This window comes from Cupressus sempervirens, chromosome 3, assembly GCF_028749045.1.
Source record: "Cupressus sempervirens isolate cs-2001-9-10 chromosome 3, ASM2874904v1, whole genome shotgun sequence".
NCBI lineage: Eukaryota > Viridiplantae > Streptophyta > Pinopsida > Cupressales > Cupressaceae > Cupressus > Cupressus sempervirens.
Window position 1 is genome coordinate 95,704,462 of NC_143120.1, and position 19,144 is coordinate 95,723,605.

Consider the following 19,144-nt stretch of genomic DNA (forward strand, 5'->3'; position numbering starts at 1 on the left):
CAAATTCAATCTAGTTATCACTTCCTAGGATAGAAGTATCATTCGAGAATGGAAATCAATTTTCATTCCATTTGGAACTGGCACTTCCAAGTTGGAAACTCGTATAGATAGTTCTACAGTCAAATGGCAACCCCCTATACCTAGCTTTATCAAACTCAACTTGGATGGAGCATCTAGAGCTAATCTAGGACAATCAGGCTTGGGAGCTTGCATTAGAGACTACATTGGTAAAGTCCTAGCAATTACAATGGCTCCCCTCCCTATAGGAACTAACAATATGGCTGAGGCTCAGTCATTACTTTCAAGACTAATCCTTGCTAAGATAGGGAACTTCCAGCAGGTGCAGATTGAAGGTGACTCTCAAGTTATAATTGCTGCTTGTATTAAGAGACATTCATCTTCTTGGAAACTCAAATATGTGCTCCAAAAAATTTGGAATATTATTAATCAATTTCAAGAGGTCAAAGTTTCACACACATATAAGGAGGGGAATAGAATGGCAGATTATCTCTCCAACTTAGGATGTAATGGGATCACAACTTTTACACTAAACCCTTCTGCATTCATGGAGCATTATAAATATTTGTAGAAAATAATGGCCACTGATCTATAAAAATTTTTATGCCAAACTATTTCTCTTATTAGTGTTGAGTGACTTTAGGTGTCGAGAGTGCTTCATGTGTCAAGTGTTACATATGTGCTGAGTCACTTCAAGTGCTGAGCAGATTACATGTACTGAGTAATTTAAATGTGCTGAGTTATAGTTGACATCGAGAAAAATGCTTCATATGTTGAGCAAGCCAACATGATACATGTGCTAAGCAAACTAGCATACTTCATGAGCCAAGTACAGTGTATGTGCTAAGAAAAATTCATATAGAAGCCAAGTTAATTTTGATGTTGAGCAAGAATTCTTATAGGTGCTGAGTTACTTTAGGTTTCAAGCATGCTTCATTTTCCAAGTAATCAATATGCACCAAGTCACAGTTGATGTTGACCAAGCCATCAACCTCAAGTGCTGAACAAGTTACATATCTTGAGTGATTTATTTATGCTGAGTTGCAACTGATGTTGATCTAGGTAGAAGTCCATTCTACACATTTTGTAGAGTTTTGAATTAGTTAAGGTGGTTAGACATGAGCGTTTCTTAATTCCAAAAATACTAAAGTTAAAAATTAATTAATTATTATTTATTTAGAATAAAAATAACCAAAAATATTTCTCACATCCAGGCATGAGTCTACTACTTATATCTAGAATATTATTAAAAAAATATTATCATTTGACTTTGATTAAGGTGGTCAAACATATGTCTACTTTTTATTTTTATTCTAAAATTTTTGTAATATTGCATTAAAATTCAAAATTTTGACTAATCAATTTTTATTTTTATTTGAGATAAGTCCTAGTAGTTTAGGAACTAGATTCAATTTCCTAGAGATTTTTTTCTTTCAAATTTTTGATATAAAGCTAATAACAAGTAGGAAATTGCACATCAAGTTGACATAACCCTAATTTTCTATTTTTTTATTACCACTTAAGAGCATAGTTTCGTTGACCATGATCTTGCACATACCAATAAATTGGTTAACAAAGTAATAATTAGTTGATAGGCTATTAATGTGGGATCACTTCTTGCACTTTGTGATCAAAATATTTGTCACACACCATGAAACTACTTTTAAAGCCACATAATAACCTTTAGAAAATAATAAAATGGTATGGATAGAATCATGGTCAACCAAACCATGCTCTTAAGTGGCAATAAAAAATCAGCAAAATTAGGGTTATGTCAACTTGATGTGCAATTTTCTACTTGTTATAAACTTTATATCAAAAAGTTGAGAGAAAAGAATCTCTAGGATTTTTTTTGATAAATAGTCCTTTTCTATTAATAAATAATATACTTATTAACATTTTAAAAAAAGGGGCCAAGGGATAAAAGATTAGCCCCTAAAAGTTCACACGGCCACAACCAAAATCAAGAACTATTCATCAAAAATAATTATAAGAAACAACCCTCAGGCTACCAAATTGATTCCAATTGAGGGTGGTGGTTCATCCTGATCATGAAATCCCTAGTCATCCCTTGAATTGGCATGTGGGCTAGGAATAGTCCACCCATCAATAACACCTTTGAGGGCCCGAGCTTCATCCTTGTTATCAATCCAAAGGGGTGAGATAGCCAACTCCAGGAAAATGGGCCACTTACCAGAATCAATATGCTAAGCACCAAGAGGGGGAGCCATTGGGCCCAAGGACCATCCTATGCCACCATGGGGAGGAGAATTTGAGTGGCTACTATATTTTTCAAATCGCTAATTTTTGGCACACCATGATCCTGCACATACCCTTATACTCTATTAAAAAATTCATATCTTTTCTTTCTTTAATTCTTTATGCCATAAAATTATTTCCTTTTACATTTGGAACTAAGAAAAAATAAACAAACAATTACACCTTAGGTTGCCATAGGCATACTGAAGCTTTAGTAATTTTTATAAACAAAAATCCATTTCCTAAATGATGATTTATTAAAAAATCCTTAATTGTCATTGGGGTAGACCCTGCTGACCATACTATGATTTACCATTAAAAAAGGTAAGCTCCTAACCAATAGACAAAATGGTTGTTTATTAAACATTTATTAATTATTTAATATTAAAGTAAAATTACTACTAGTTCACAATGTACCAAATACTATAGAGTTTCATCAAAGTTTTATGACTGTTACAAAATGGTTTTATTATTTTCTAGAGGTTATTTTGTGGCATTTAAAGTAGTTTCATGGTGTGCAATAAATATTTTGATCAAAAAGTAGAAGAAGTGATCCCACATTAAAATCCTATCGACTAATTATTACTTTGTTAACCAATTTATACTATTAAAAAATCATATCTTTTCTTTCTTTATTTCTTTATGCCACAAAATTATTTCAATTCAATTTTCTTTTACATCTAGAACTAAGAAAAATTAAACTAAAAATTGCACCTTAGTTTGGAATAGGTACGCTGAAGTTTTAGTTGCCTAAATGAGGATTCATTAAAAATATTCTCACTTGCCATTATGATAGACCCTGCCTACCATACTATGAAAATTATAATTCTTATCTTTAAAAAGGGTAAGCTCCTAACCAGCAGACAAAATGGTTGTTTATTAAATATTTATTTATTATTAAATATTAAATTAAAATTACCACCACATTGTATTATAATTTTTAAATGATTAATAAATTATTATAAACAACCATCTTGTCAGCTAGTTAGAAGCACCAATTATGATACTAACCATCATTTGAAACCTATCTCCAACAATAATTAAAACCTAAGCTCCATCTATAACTGACATAAATCAAAGTAAAAATTAAAAATATAATAAATTTTTTGGTATTAATTATAGAGTAGCCAAAAGAAAGAGATAATCAAAATACAAGATACCCCAAGAGGCAAGGCCTCACACTAAGCATATCAATGATCCATCAAAGTTCATAATATACCAAATACTATAGAGTTCTAAATATATCACATGATCAAAAAGAACAAAAGAGAACAACAAAAGAGGGGAAAGCTAGTGTAGTAGATGTGCATATGACTAAGCCCATGTGATCCACCCTTTCGGGTCTTCTATCCAAATGATGCTCATCCTATTCTGAGACTAGTCCAACATATGAATCTTCCCATCCGACACATTTTTGTTCTTCTTCCTAGTTCAACTATATCACTACATCATTAAAGGTGGCAAGGTTGTCCATGGTCCTTCTCCAATCATATCCATTCTTCATCTCAAATACAAACATCATAGTGTTCCCAACTTTTAAGAACATTTTCAGCTCTTCATGATCATTCATCAGAGTTATCATGACTTGTGATTATATTTTTTTTAAATAGAGTCTTTCAAAAAGACTCAGTAAGGGTTCTAGCATTGTTTTGATACATGTCTTCATTTCTGATTTTCCAAATCTACCATAAGATGTTAGACAAAAGAATATTCTAGAAAAGATCATAGTCCTTTTTTAAACTAGAAATATAACTAGTAATGACTTCCAATATAGTGATATTTTGGGAATATGAAATGCCAAAAAGTAACCAAATTTCTTTAGCAATACTAAAATCAAAATGAACATATCTACAAGGATTAGACAATCTACAAATATTACAAACCTCCATGCAATTATGGTCTTTTCTAAGAGGCAATCTACCCAACAACATAAGCCATCTGAAGCAATTGATTTTTGGATAAATAGGATTTTTCCATAGAATCTTTAAAAACTTCTTCCAAGTAGTGTTATCTAAATCAAAATACCACGAATTATTGACATGATTTATAATGTTGCTTTTACAAACCAAAACATTTTAGATACCTTTAGCTTCAATTTTAGTAATCAAGGTCTCATCAAGCCACTTCATATCAATAAACCTATGGGAGTTGACAAGTAGTAGGAAGGTCCTTGCAAGCTTTGACAATCATATTATAAGTCTTCTTTTGAGAATGCAGAATGTTATAATATATTTTTTGAGGGGTGAAAATTTAATATCATAAATAGTTATAAACAACTCAAGTTTAATAATTGATAATTATAAATCAATTTTAATAAATAAATAATTATTAATTCAAAAATTATTTCTTAAACTAATTCAATATATTCTAATTAACTATAATGTAATTTAAGAACTATATAATTTTAACTACAACTCAATCTACATAAATTTATAATAAAGGGAAAAAATTAATATTTGTAAACAAAACTTTATTATGAATATAAATTAAATTTAAATTTTATATAATTTTTTTAAGAAACAAAAAATATTTAATAAATAAATATTGTTACTCTGCTTTTGTCCAATTTAGTGAATATAAGCTAAATCAAAATCTCACAATATTAGAAAATATAACATATAATTTTTTTAAGTTAGATTTTAGTCATTCTGTAGTGTAAATCTGGTAAAGGTAAAATCATAGAAAAATAGGGAGATGAAACTAATCTATTAAAAAAGATATTTCATTGAATATTACTTGTCTTTGCCTGAGGTGAATGTTTGTGGCTAGTGATTAAATTAGTTTTACTAAGAAATGGAAGGAAATAGGAATCTATGTGGAATGGTAAGAAAAAGTCATCCCAACAAAGATTAAGTCAATTCAGTATACATGATATAAATTCTAGATTAAGAAGTTGTACAAACCATTTAAAGAGTTTCTACTAGAAAACATGAAATAGATTTCTAAATGTGCTCAGAGATCAGAATGAAAAATTACATTTGGATAAGCTCATCTAGAAGTCACACGGCTTTTATAAGATTACTACTGACTTCTTCAAGAAAATGTACTCCATTTTCCTTTCTCATTATCTTAATGCTATAGGAAAATCTCCATTTTTAACCAAGCATATGCTCAGAGATCAGAAAGACAAATTAAGTTTGGATAAGCTGATCTAGAAGTCACTTGGCTTTTGTAAGATTACTACTAACTTCTTCAAGAAAATATACTTCATTTGTCTTTTTCATCATCTTAACTCTATAGGAAAAGATCCAGTTTTAATCAAGCATATGCTAAGAGATCAAAAAGAAAAACTACATTTGGATAAGCTCATCTAGAAGTTACTTCTCTTTCATAAGATTACTACTAACTTCTTCAAGAAAATATACTCTATTTTCCTTATTCATTATCTTAATCCTACAGGAAAAGCTTCAACATTAATCAAGCATATGCTCAAAAATCAGAAAGAAAAATTGCATTTGGATAAGCTCATCTAGAAGTCACTTGGATTTCATAATATTACTACCAACTTCTTGAAGAAAAAATACTCCATTTTCCTTTTTCATTATCTCAACCCTGTAGAAAAGCCCCAATTTTAGTCAAGCATATGCTTAGAGATCAGGAAGACAAATTACATTTGGATTAGCTGATCTAGAAGTCACTTGGCTTTTATAAAATCAATACTAACTTCTTCAAGAAAATAAACTTTGTTTTCATTTTTCATTATCTTAATCTTGTAGGAAAAGCTCCATTTTTAATCAAGCATATTCTTAGAGATCAAAAAGAAAAATTACATTTGGATAAGTTCATCCAGAAGTCACTTGGCTTTCATAAGATTACTACTAAATTCTCCAAGAAAATATACTCCATTTTCACTTTTCATTATCTTAACCCTATAGGAAAAGCTCCATTTTTAATCAAGCATATCCTCATTGAACAAAAAGACAAATTACATTTGGATAATCTCATCTAGAAGTCACTTGGCTTTCATAAGATTACTATCAATTTCTTCAAAAAAATATTCTCAATTTTCCTTTTCCATTATCTTAACCCTGCAAGAAAACTCCAACTTAATTCATGAATATTCTCAAAGATTAGAAAGACAAATAAAATTTGGATAAGCTTATCTAGAAGTCACTTGGATTTCATAAGATTACTATGGACTTCTTCAAGAAAATATAATCCATTTTTCTTTTTCATTATCTTAACCTCATAGGAAAAGTTCCTTTTTTAATCAAGCATATGCTCAGAGATAAGAAAGGAAAATTGCATTTGGATAAGCTCATCTAGAAGTCACTTGGTTTTCATAAGATTGCTATTGACTTCTTCAAGAAAATATACTCCATTTTCTTTTTTCTTTTTCTTAACCCTATAGGAAAATCTCCAATTTTAATCACGCATATGCTTAGAGATTAGAATGACAAATTACATTTGCATAAGCTCATCTAGTAGTAACTTGGCTTTCATAAGATTACAACTAACTTCTTCAAGAAAATATACTCCATTTTCCTTTTTCATTATCTTAACCATGCAGGAAAGGCCCAATTTTTAATCAAGGATATGCTCAAAGATTAGAAAGATAGATCACATTTGGATAAGCTCATCTAGAACTAACTTGGCATTCATATGATTACTACTAACTTCTTCGAGAAATATGCTCTATTTTCTTTTTTCATAATCTTAACCATATTGGAAAAGATTCATTTTTAATCAAGCATATGCTTAAAGATCAAAAAGAAAAATTGCATTTGGATAAGCTCATCTAGAAGTCACTTTGATTTCATAATATTACTACTGACTTCTTCAAGAAAATATACTCCATTTTCCTTTTTCATTATCATAACCTTGTAGGAAAAGCTCCATTTTTAATCAAGCATATTCTCAAAGATCTAAAAGAAAAAATTCTTTTGGATAAGCTCATCTAGACATCACTTGGCTTTCATAAGATTACTACTAACTTCTTAAAAAATATATACACTATTCTCCTTTTGCATTATCTTAACCCTACAAGAAAAGCTCTATTATTAATCAAGTATATAAATACGAGATAATGCTAAATACATGACAAATAAAACTCTTTCATAGGAACAAAGCTTTACATATCCCCGCCTTGATACTAATCTAACACAATACACACTAGTAGTGCTACAACGATTAAAAAATAAGAAAAATATTATCAATTTTTTATTATAAGAAACTCTATTATGGTAAGAATGTTACCTTAATCAATCATAAGCTTCTACTTCAAATACTTATAGGAGTTGTCAAAAAAATGAAGGAAATAGGTGCACATAATAGAGTACCATTAACTGTTAATGTTGGAATTGAATGAACAAAGAATGCTACCACCTATACAATAGTTCATCAAAACAGGGGATTTCTACCATCTATAGCTCATTAAAATAGGGGATTTTTTCCCTTTTATTTTTTGTTACATGAAAATGATGAAAACATCAAGTTTCTAATGAGATTTAAGCATGGAAGACACTTAACAAGCAATAGATAGCACCTCTTTAAATGAGGATAGAATGCATGTAAATCAAAACTAACTATTTAGAAAGTTACTATAATTTTTGTGTTGCCAATACAATAATAACAATTAAATAGTTATAAGTAAAAGAAACTTTGATAATAAGAAAATTTAATCATATGCATATTTCTAAGGATGAATTATCTTAGTAACTAAGCTCAAGGACTAACAAAAAGATCAAATAAGTACATACAATTATAAAACATTATCCAAATCTTTTAGTAAACATAATAAAATCCACCAGAAAATGAGTGTTTGATCTAGATATGTTATTGAATACTTCAAAATTCCATCACATAAGATGAAACAGAAAAAAATAAATTCTACTAAAGGCTCCTTGCACTCCACAATGTAAGTAAGATTGACTTTGGAGGATAAGATCCATCTGAAAAACCAATCATGCAGACCACAAATCAGAATTGCAAAAAACTAAGTGCAAAGAAAGTCAAGCCTTGAATTGCCAACATATTTGACAAATCACAAAAGCACCACAAAACATCATAAATTGTCAGTGTTGAACTATCACATACCTTCATAGACAATAATATTATCCCTTCATTTTAGCCTTGTTTACTTTCAAAGAATAGACAATGGCATAAAAGATGAGATCAAATCTCACTAGCACCCACACAAGCTAATGTTGTCTTATTTTAATTAAAAATTGACGTAGTGGGTATGGAAAGAGTATGTCTAGCAGGCACCTTATAAGAAACTAATATGCTTATTTTCTTTCTTTTGGAGTTTTAGAGTGTGAACTAATAATGCATCTCTTTGACTTCCATTCTAATGATGGATGTTATCTAAAATATTGATGTAGAAAAGTTCATTTGATGTGTTGACCTTCTCCCTCTATATGTTTGGTGGGAAAGATGAATAAACAAGACTATATATGTAATTTTCCATGTTCTACATCATAGTATATATTCAATCCATATTCTTTGGAAAAATGGTGAGATCGAATCATGCTTCTTGATAGATTCCAAAAAATGATTGAAAATGAACAAGTTAGAACCCTTATTAAGCAAAAACTATCAAACTATAATCATTCTATAGAAAATGAGAGAGATATATGTAATTAATAGTCATCCAAATTGCAGTAAATGTTTACTTATATTGAAGTGCATCTAAATTGAAAAATCAATATAAAATGAATTTTATTGTAGGAAAGAGAGAGAATTGAAATATCTACATCTTTTATATTAGTAGTTATACTTCTTGTCAACCATTTTACATCACTTCCTAAACTCACAGGGAAGGGTGCAAGTTGAGTTTGACATGTCATTGAAAGGCATTAAATTGGAAATACTCAAATATCTTAAGTAAATGTTTACTTATATTGAAGTGCATCTAAATTGAGAACTCTATATAAAATGAGGTGCATTATAGGAAATGGAGAGAATCGAACTCTTTGTACCTTTTAGAGTAGCAGTTATACTACTTGTCAACCATTTGACATCACTTCCTAAACTTAACAGGGAAGGATATGTGAAAAGTAAAATTACAAACCTACAAAATTTCTCGACACATGAAGGTGCCGAGTGATAGTTTTTCTCAACACTAATGGATGTTGAGTGGCAGGAGGGTGTCGAGTAAGCTTGACACAAGAGGAAGTCGATTGAACTTGGGAAAAAAAGGGCAACTCGGCACAAGTATATGCTAAGTGATCTTGGTAACAAGCAATGTCAAGTGAGCTCAATAGCCACTACAAAGTGGTGTTCGGTAGCAGAGGATGCTGAGTGAGCTCAGCAATAACTATAGAGATGGAACTTAGTCTAAGACTAGATTGAGTGAGTAGAATGACAAACTGCCATGAAAATGTAGAGAGCCAAAGTGTAAAGCTTTCAACAATGAAATTCTCAAATGCAATAAATAGAGGAATAACAATAGATTTGAGTATGCCTACTTGCTTTCTTACTTTCTATTCAAATATGATAAGACTGTTACAAATGTAGGAGCACTTGACTTCAAATAGAAAACTCTAAAATAAGCCTAAAATATACAAATTGATTAAAACTTTAAACTTTAAACTTACAACTCTAATGGCTGCATACAACAATGCTTGGAGCAATCACTACTTCACACGTTGAATCCAATAAACAACAAGCTTATAGAATGACAAGAGGAAACACGTGCAACTATAGACATGATAAAAAAATTCCTTCTATCTTTTGAACTTTGATGATTGGATCTGCTAATTGATTTCCTTCTTTGCTCTATATTCTTGCACTTGTTTGCTCTACAACTCTTCAATTGATCAAATGAGACTAATTCATTCATTTTGTCTCTTGCCAAAAATATTTCCCCCTCTTTTCCAAATCTAAAAAACTCACCTATCTGCATTCATCATTTTTTACTATTCTGTAGGCCATAAGGTGGTAGGTGGGCATTTGGCTCTAGGGGCAAGTGATCTACAACATTAAATATTTCAACACTCCCCCTTTATCCCAAACCAAACAAATGAGGATCACTTCTGATCCAAATTAACTACACCAAGACACTCTCTTAGGTGTACAAAACTTCCAATGCCTAAAGGCTTAGTAAATATGTTTGCTAGCTACTACTCAAACTTACAAAATTATATTTCGATATCCCCATTCTCCACCAACTCTTTGATAAAGTGATATCTAATCTCAGCATGGAATACTGGATTCTTGGACAATGCAATTGATGAGATATTATCACAATAAATTGTGGTTCCATTCTCTTGGCTTTCATTCAAATCTATCAAGATCCTCTTTAACCAATTAGCTTGGCATGCTACTGCATTTGCTGCTATATATTTAGCCTCTACTATAGATTGAGCAACAATAGGTTTCTTTTTGGATGCCCATGAAGTTGCAGCCGATCTCATATGAAACATGTGTCCAGAAGTGCTTTTCCTATCATCTAAACTTCTAGCCCAATCACTATCTATATAAGTGACCAAATCGAAATCATTTACTATAGTTTACAAAATTCCAAACCCTTTGGTACCATTCACATACCTTAGAATCCTCTTTCTTGCTTGCCAATGGGAATCCTTTGATTTTTCCATAAATATGGAAATCAAGCTTACTACATGCATCATGTCTGGCCTAGCTGCAGTCAAATACATCAAACATCCAACCATACTCTTGTATAGTGTTAGATTCACACTTTTTCTACAATCTTCCTTGCTCAACTTTAGATCTACTACTGTTGGTTTTGGGGCTGCCTTACTGTTCTACATTTTGAATCTCTCCAAGATTTTCCTTGCATATTTTTCTTGAGAGATGACGATGCCATCATCTATTTTTTTTACTTCTATGCCTAGAAAATACTTCAAGAGACCTAGCTCTATCATTTCAAATTCTTCATACCCTCTTTGAACTCACCAATTAGGAAATTATCATTTCCAGTGAAGATTAAATCATCTACATATAAGAAAAAAATCAACACATTACCATTTGCTACCTTGATGTAAAGTGTGGGCTTGCCATTTCTTTTGCTAAAGCCATTGCTCATCAAATATGAGTCAATATTGCTATACCACACCCTTAGAGCTTGCTTGAGCCCATAAAGAGCTCTCTTCAATCTATAAACTTTGTGTTCTTCACTTGTAACTTCATGATGAAGTGGCTGCTCCACATATACATCTTCCTTCAATACACCATTCAAGAAGGCAGACTTCACATCCATTTGATATACCTACCATTTGTGTTGGGCTACAATTGCTATGATAGCATGCACGGTTTCCATTCTTGCAACTGGGGTATATGTCTCATCATAATCTCTACCATACAACTACTTTTACCCCTTGACCACTAAACATGCCTTTGTTGGATAATGTTGTCCTTGATGTCACACAAATGTCATATCAGTCATTAGTCTCAAGTTCACTGAGCTCAGATAGTCTGTAATGCAATCTACAGTGCCAACCAAGCTCACTCAGTCATCGAAGGAAATGTGGAAGACAGTGTTAACCGAGCTAACTCGATCAACAAAAGGAAAGGTGAAAGATAGTGTTCACTGAGCTCACTCGATCAATGAAGGAAATGTGGAAGTCAGTGTTAACCAAGCTTCACTCGATCTCCAAAGGGTAGTTTCCACCGAGCTCACTCGGTCATCAAAAGAATCATGAAGAAGTCAGTGTTAACTGAGCTTCACTCGGTCTCCAAAGTGTAGTTTCCACAGAGCTCACCCGGTTATTTGAGGAAACTCAGTACTTACTAAGTTCTCCCGATGATTGAAGGATTGTCACGAAGTTTGCTGTATTAACCGAGCTCAGTCGGTTAACATAGGAATTATTTTCTAAACAAAGTTCACCATGCAGGGTCGGCCAGTATAGGGATTTGCTAATTAATTACTTCTAGCTGACTGTTGTAATTGTTTGTTTAGTCAGTGATTTGAGCCGACTAAGATAATTTGAAAGGTATATATGGTCATTCAAGTTATGAATTAAAAGGTGTGTGTGTGTGATTGTGAGAAAAGAAGTTATGAATGTGAATTATAGTATGAAATGAAAAGGCGAATGTTGAGCAAAGTCTGATGAAGTATCAGATGTGTTGAAGGAGCTATAAAGTTGCATTTGATTAGTAAGGATCCAGTCAAGCATAACAGAGATCTGTAATCAGCAAAGATAAGTTGTACATTATATCAGGTCACTTCATTGTTTCTTTCTAACCATTGTAACAGTGAATTCAAAATCTCTTAACAAAGTTGGTTTAACAGCCATTCAATAAATCCTCTAACAAGGTGACAGTTCAATTGAATTGTTTTAAAGACCTCTAGCAAGGCCACTCCTAACAGGGTGATTAAATCCTTTAATAGGGTCACACCTAACAGTGTGTTTTTGTAACTTTTAATAGGGTTGGCTCCTAATAGGGCTCACTTTAGAAGAGTGAAAAATAGTATCTAGTTACATTGGTGGTTTTTCCCATATTGGGTTTCCACGTTAAAATTGGTGTCTCTTGTGTTCTTGATTGCTGAATTACTTTGTGCATGATAACATATCAGTTCTTAATATTTATCATTTGCTGCATTATCAAGTTTCAACATTTTATATTAACCAGATCAAGGGTATATTCAGACATCTTAGGGACTGTGGAAAGTTTTGTAGTAACTGATTCACCCCCTCCCCCTCTCAGTTACTCTATTCTCATTTCCAACAATTGGTATTAGAGCTTTTGGTGCTTGCAAGAAAAGATTTCAAGGATCTAAGCCAAAGATCAAGATGTATTACAAAAGAGAAATTCCAAAACTCAACAGAGATAACTTCTCTGCATGGCAAGGATTGATGAGACTTCATCTGGCTACTATTGGTGATACTGGGCTGAAATACCTTGAAGAAAAATATGAAGAATCTTCTGGCACATTGTCTGTCAATGACATTGCTGAAAAGAAGACTCACAACAATATGATGATAGACATAGCATCCGCTCTTAGTTATGAAGAATTTGATGACATTAAGGACTGCAAAACTACCTTTGAGATGTGGAACAAGCTAAAAGAGATCTATGGAGGAGATGATAATGTGAGAAGAGCAAAAGCAGAAAGTCTAAGAAGAAAATTTGATCAAATGAGGATGAGAGAGGATGAAAGCATTGAAAAGTATGTTGAAAGAGTTAAAGCATGTGTGAGTGCAATCAGACATCTAGAGGTGATATCAAAGGAGATACAGTTATAAGAATAGTTCTCAAAACCTTGCTTCCTATTTATGCAATCAGAGTTTCTACAATTCAGGAAAGAAGGTGTGAAGCAAATCATCAGATAAATCTTGAGGCCATAGTTGGAAGACTAACTGCATTTGAACTAGATAACTTTGACAACTATGTTCCAGCCTCCAAGAACATTGAATTAGCATTTCAAGCCAAGCTCTCACTCAAGGAGAAAAACAAAAAGGAGAAGGAATCTCAGTCAGAAAGTGAAAATGAATCAAGCCAAAGTTCAGACAGTGACCTCGAAGTGATTGAAGCTCTACTAGCAAAGAAATATTCTAGAGGTAGAGGAAAATACAAAGGTAAAGTTCCTCTAATCTGTTTTTCTTGTGAATAAATTGGTCATATTGTAGCAAGGTGTCCAAACAAGAAAAACAATGATGAAAAGAAAGATTACAAATGGAATGGCAAGAAAGACTTCAAATCATCCAAGAACAAAGGTAAGAAATCATGCTTCATGGCTGAAAATTCTAAAATTTTTGATAATAGTGAGGATGAAATTGTTTATATTGTTGTTAAAGATGATTCTAACAGTGATGAGGAAGATAAAATGGCACTTGTTTCTCATATAAGTAAGAATGATGCATGGATTATAGATAGTGGTTGCTCACATCATATGATTGGTGATAAAACTAAGTTTGATCAGTTTGAAGACTATGATGGTGGCAGTGTAAGGTTTGATAATAATGAACCTTGTTTCATAAAAGGAAGAGGAAGAATCTATCTAACCAAAGAACTTATATGTAATAATGCCTATTGGGTTGAAGGTTTTAAACATAATTTGCTAAGTGTGGCACAGTTACTCAATACTGGATTCAAGGTGGAATTCATGCATGGAAAGGCAAGACTATTGAATGAGCAAGGAAAGCTGATAGGATCTGGCACCCAAACTAAAGGTAACTTGGTTTATCTAGAATTTGGTGAATGCTCATGTTTTATTGCTCAAATTGAAGAAAGTTGGTTATGGCATAAAAGGTTGTGTCATGTCAATTTTGATAACCTAGTAAAGATAAGAAAATTCAAGAAAGTAAGAGGCATTCCTAACATTAAGAAACCTGAGGTTGGTCTATGCAAGAATTGTCAGATTGGTAAAATGGGAAAGACTAGTTTTAAAAGTAAAAACTACCAGTCTAAAGATATATTAGAAATTGTGCATACTGATTTATGTGGACCCATTGGAATAGAAAGCTATACTAGAGAAAAAAATTTCATTCTTTTTGTTGATGACTACTCAAGAATGATGACTGTCATGTATCTAAAGAATAAATCAGAAGCATTTGAGAAATTCAAATGGTATTTGGCAAGAGTAGAAAAAGAAATGGGAGAAAGACTAAAATGCTTAAGGTCAGATAGAGGTGGTGAATTCATCTCACATGAATTTAACAACTTCTGCATTGAAAAGGTATTAAAAGACAGGTCTCAGCACCAGGAACTCCTAAACAAAATGGAATAGCTGAAAGAAGAAACAGATCCATCATGGATTGTGCAAGAACCCTGATGATAGAAAAGAACATTTCTATCAAATACTAAAAGGAAGCCATCAGTACTGCAGTTCATACCTTAAACTAAGTACAGTTGAAGAAGGACTCATTCAAAACTCCCTATGAATTATTGTATGGCTAAAAACCCATTGTAAGTTATCTAAAAGTATTTGGAAGCAAATGTTATATTTTGAAAGAATCTAGAAAAGGAAAATTTGATGTAAAAGGTGATGAATGAATATTTTTAGGATATTCTTGCAAAAGCAAAACATATAGATGTTTAAATCTATCCACTCACAAAGTCATAGAAAGTGCACATGTGAAAGTTGATGAGTTTGTAGACAAATCTGAAGAAGAAAGCAAAAAGGTACCTGAAGATTACAAAAGATTTGTTTACATTGAACCAGATACTATACCAAGCATACCGTTCACTTAAGAATCCTCAACTCCCGAGTCATTAGTAACCGAGTTGCAAAAAGTTCAAACTGAGCCACAACAACATTCAGACACTACCGAGTAAGTGTCTACCAAGTCTGAAGCACCCAAGCCAATTCTTACCAAGCCAGAACAGCCAGAACATGAAATTGAAGCACAAGAAGATAGCAATGAAACTCATTCAAGAGGCAAAGAACCTGTATTAGCTAAATATGTCAGAAGACATCATGCACCAGATCAGATCATTGGAGACAAGTCTGAAGGAACCTTGACAATAAGCAAGCTGAAAAATACTTGTTTACTTGCTGATTTTGAACCTAGAAGCATTAAAGATGCATTGGCAAATGATAGTTGGATTGAGAAAATGAATGAGGAAATAGAACAGATAGAGAAGAACAAGACATGGACTCTTGTACCTAGGCCTAAAAATAAGAATGTAATTGGAACCAAGTGGGTATTTAGAAACAAGTTGACTAAAGATGGTAAGGTATCCAGAAACAAAGCCAGATTGGTATGCAAAGGATACTCTCAAGAAGAAGGCATAGATTATGGAGAAACCTTTGCTCCTATTGCAAGATTGGAAGGAGTCAAAACCTTACTTGCATATGCTGCTCACAAAGGATTCAAAGTTTATCAGATGGATGTTAAGTCAGCATTCCTCAATGGAATACTAGATGAAGAGGTTTACATTGAACAACCTGAAAGTTTTGTTAATCCAGATAAAAAGAACATGGTCTACAAATTACACAAGGCACTGTATGGTTTGAAACAAGCCCCTAGAGCATGGTATGAAAGATTGCATAACTATCTTATTTAGATTGGTTTTCAAAGAACTAATGATAATAGTAGCTTGTTTATAAAAGAAGGACCAGATAATAAGATTGTCTTGGTAGAAATATTTGTAGATGATATTTTTTTCACAGGGCATGATGATCTTTGCAAAGAATTTTCAGAACAAATGAACAAGGAATTTGAAATGTCTATGTTTGGTGAAATAAAATTCTTTGTTGGTCTTCAAATTCAACAAAATAAGAATGGCATCTACATCACTCAATCAAAATACATCAAGGAGATATTGAAAAAGTTTGGTATGGAGGACTGTAAACCTGTTGGAACTCCTATGTGTACTGGATTGAAACTTACCAAAGATGATGAATCCAAAGAGGTAGATCAAACATTGTATAGATCTATGATTGGAAAATTGCAATACGTAATTCATACCAGGCCAAATATTGCCCTTGCAGTTGGTATTGTTGCAAGATTTTCAGCAAAGCCAAGAGAAACTCACCTGATGGCAATCAAAAGAATAATGAGATATTTGAAAGGAACTAAAGATTATGTCTTATGGTACAAATTTGGAGGTAATTTGGATTTGAAAGTGTTTACTGATGCTGATTGGGTAGGAAATCTTGATGACAGAAAATGCACAAGTGGAGGAGCATTCATTCTTGGAAAAAGATTGGTTTCTTGGACAAGCAAAAAGCAAAATTGTACATCCCAATCTACAGCAAAGGTAGAGTATGTTGCTGCAGCAATAAAATATTCAAATATTGTTTGGTTTAAGCAATTATTACAAGGAATGAAGATGGAAATCAAACAACCAATTGTCATGTTCTGTGATAATACTAGTGCAAAATCGTGGTCAATTTATCTAGTGCCAACATTGACCCGCTGTCCTTTAATTTTCTTAAGCGAGGTCTCAATTTTGCTTGCACCCCTATTGCCATCCCTCATGTCAAATTTTTGGTTGAGATTGAGAATGCCATTAGTGGCCTACCTACGGATGTCGCCGAAGAAATTAGGCAAGACTGTGCGGTGGCCCTGAGGCATGCTAAGCCACCCAAGAGCAATATCCCCAACTCTGAGATGCACGCCTTCCATGACTTAATTCGCAGCAATGACATTGTCATTACCAAAGCGGACAAAGGTAATGCCACTGTTGTGATGAACAGGCAAGACTACGTGTCTAAAGTTCTGGACTTACTCTCAGATCCGAATAGCTACAAGATCCTTTCTCGCAACCCTTGCTCTTTGATCCTTGCGAGAGTTAAGTCCAGTTTGGCCAAGTCCTCGTTTGATGAGTCAACAAAGAAAAAACTGTTGCCTTCTAAAGAGGTGACCCCTCGCATCTATGGGGTTCCGAAAATTCATAAACGTGGCATCCCTTTAAGACCAATTGTGGATACCATTGGCTCTCCCACATACTTGTTGGCCTCCCACCTTGCCAAGATCATCTCGCCTCTGCTAGGAAAGTCCGACTCTTTCATCAAAGACTCCAACCATTTTGTCCAATTCATTTAGGACACCAAGTTGGAACCTAGCGATATCTTGGTTAGTTTTGATGTGGTTTTCCTCTTCTCCAAGGTCCCCATTCTTGACTCCATCAATCTTGTCAAACGCAAGGTCAGGGATGAGATCGCAGAGTTGGTTGAGCTTTGTTTAAGATCCACCTTCTTCTCTTTCCAAAATGTCTTCTATGAACAAGTCGATGGAGTAGCCATGGGTTTGCCCCTCTCCCCGGTCATCGCCAACCTCTTCATGGAGTATTTTGAGGAGATGGCTATCCAGTCCTTCCCCCTCAAACCCAAATGGTGGAAACGATACGTGGATGACACTAATGTTTGTTGGCCACATGGGCTTGAGAACCTTGAACTATTTCACTCTCACATCAACAGTTTGGTCACCAACATTTCCTTCACCAAAGAGCTCGAATCTGACTATCAGTTGCCTTTCCTAGATGTCCTTCTTATCCGAAAGGCTGATGGGTCATTCGGTCGCAAGGTTCACCGCAAAACCACCCACATTGACTTGTACTTGCACGCATCCTCCCACCATCACCCCAGCCAGAAGGTTGGCATCCTTAAGACCCTCGCCCTCAGAGCTTTCAGAATCTGTGATGATGACAACTTGCATGAAGAGCTCACTCATCTTCGTCAAGTATTCATGTTAAATGGATATTCTCACAGGCAGATCTCCAAGGCTATCAACCGAGCCAAGTCCTTCTTTCTTTCTAGATGTACCCTCAGTCCTCCACCCAACCAGCCTCCCCGGTTCGCCACCCTTCCTTTTGTTGATGGCATCTCTCAAAAGTTGGCCAAGATCTTATCTAAAAAGGGTCTTCATTCTGCTTTCAAACCCCTTTCGCAGTTACGTCATCGTGTTCCTCCCCTTAAGGACACCAAAGACTCTTTCCTCGACTCGAGAGTCTACAAGATTGAGTGCTCTTGTGGGGCCCCTTACATAGGGGAAACAGGCCGTTCTTTTCGTACCAGAATTCGGGAGCATGGTGCAGATATCAGACATGATAGAACCCATAAATCTGCCCTTGCTGAGCATTCTTCGGCCACCAAGCATCACATTTGTCTGGAGGCCGCCAAAATTCTTTCCAAGGAGGATAACTTCTTCAAAAGAAAACTTAAGGAAGCTATTGAAATTAACTATCATCCCATCAACCTCAATCGAGATGATGGATGGTCCATCAGCTCGTCTTGGCAACCTCTCCTGGGCTCGCTTAAGACTCAACATCACCCTTGATGCTTCTCGAGCTTTCCTGCCCCCCCCGGGTATGTCCCCTAGCCTTCCCCCGTCACTCCCCCATTTTGGCCCCACCTTGTGGTCTCCGAGCTCCTCCCTCATCTTAGTCTCTGGGTTCTTTTTTCAGGTTGCTTCCTATTGTCTCTCCACTCCTTTTGCATTCCGTCTTAGCCCTCTGTGTCGCTCTAACCCTAGAGCTCTTTCCTCTGCCGGTGGTTTCAGCCTTGGGTCCTCCA

At 34.0% G+C, this 19,144-nt stretch overlaps 1 protein-coding gene across 1 annotated transcript; it reads left to right on the forward strand.

Annotated features, from left to right (window-relative positions):
• Window positions 1-17,873: 17,873 nt before the first annotated feature.
• On the forward strand, window positions 17,874-18,908 carry LOC149564952 (uncharacterized). The gene has a single exon (XM_089816253.1). It carries the CDS (start codon window positions 17,874-17,876, stop codon window positions 18,906-18,908), a length of 1,035 nt encoding a protein of 344 aa, XP_089672379.1.
• The last annotated feature ends 236 nt before the right edge of the window (window positions 18,909-19,144 follow it).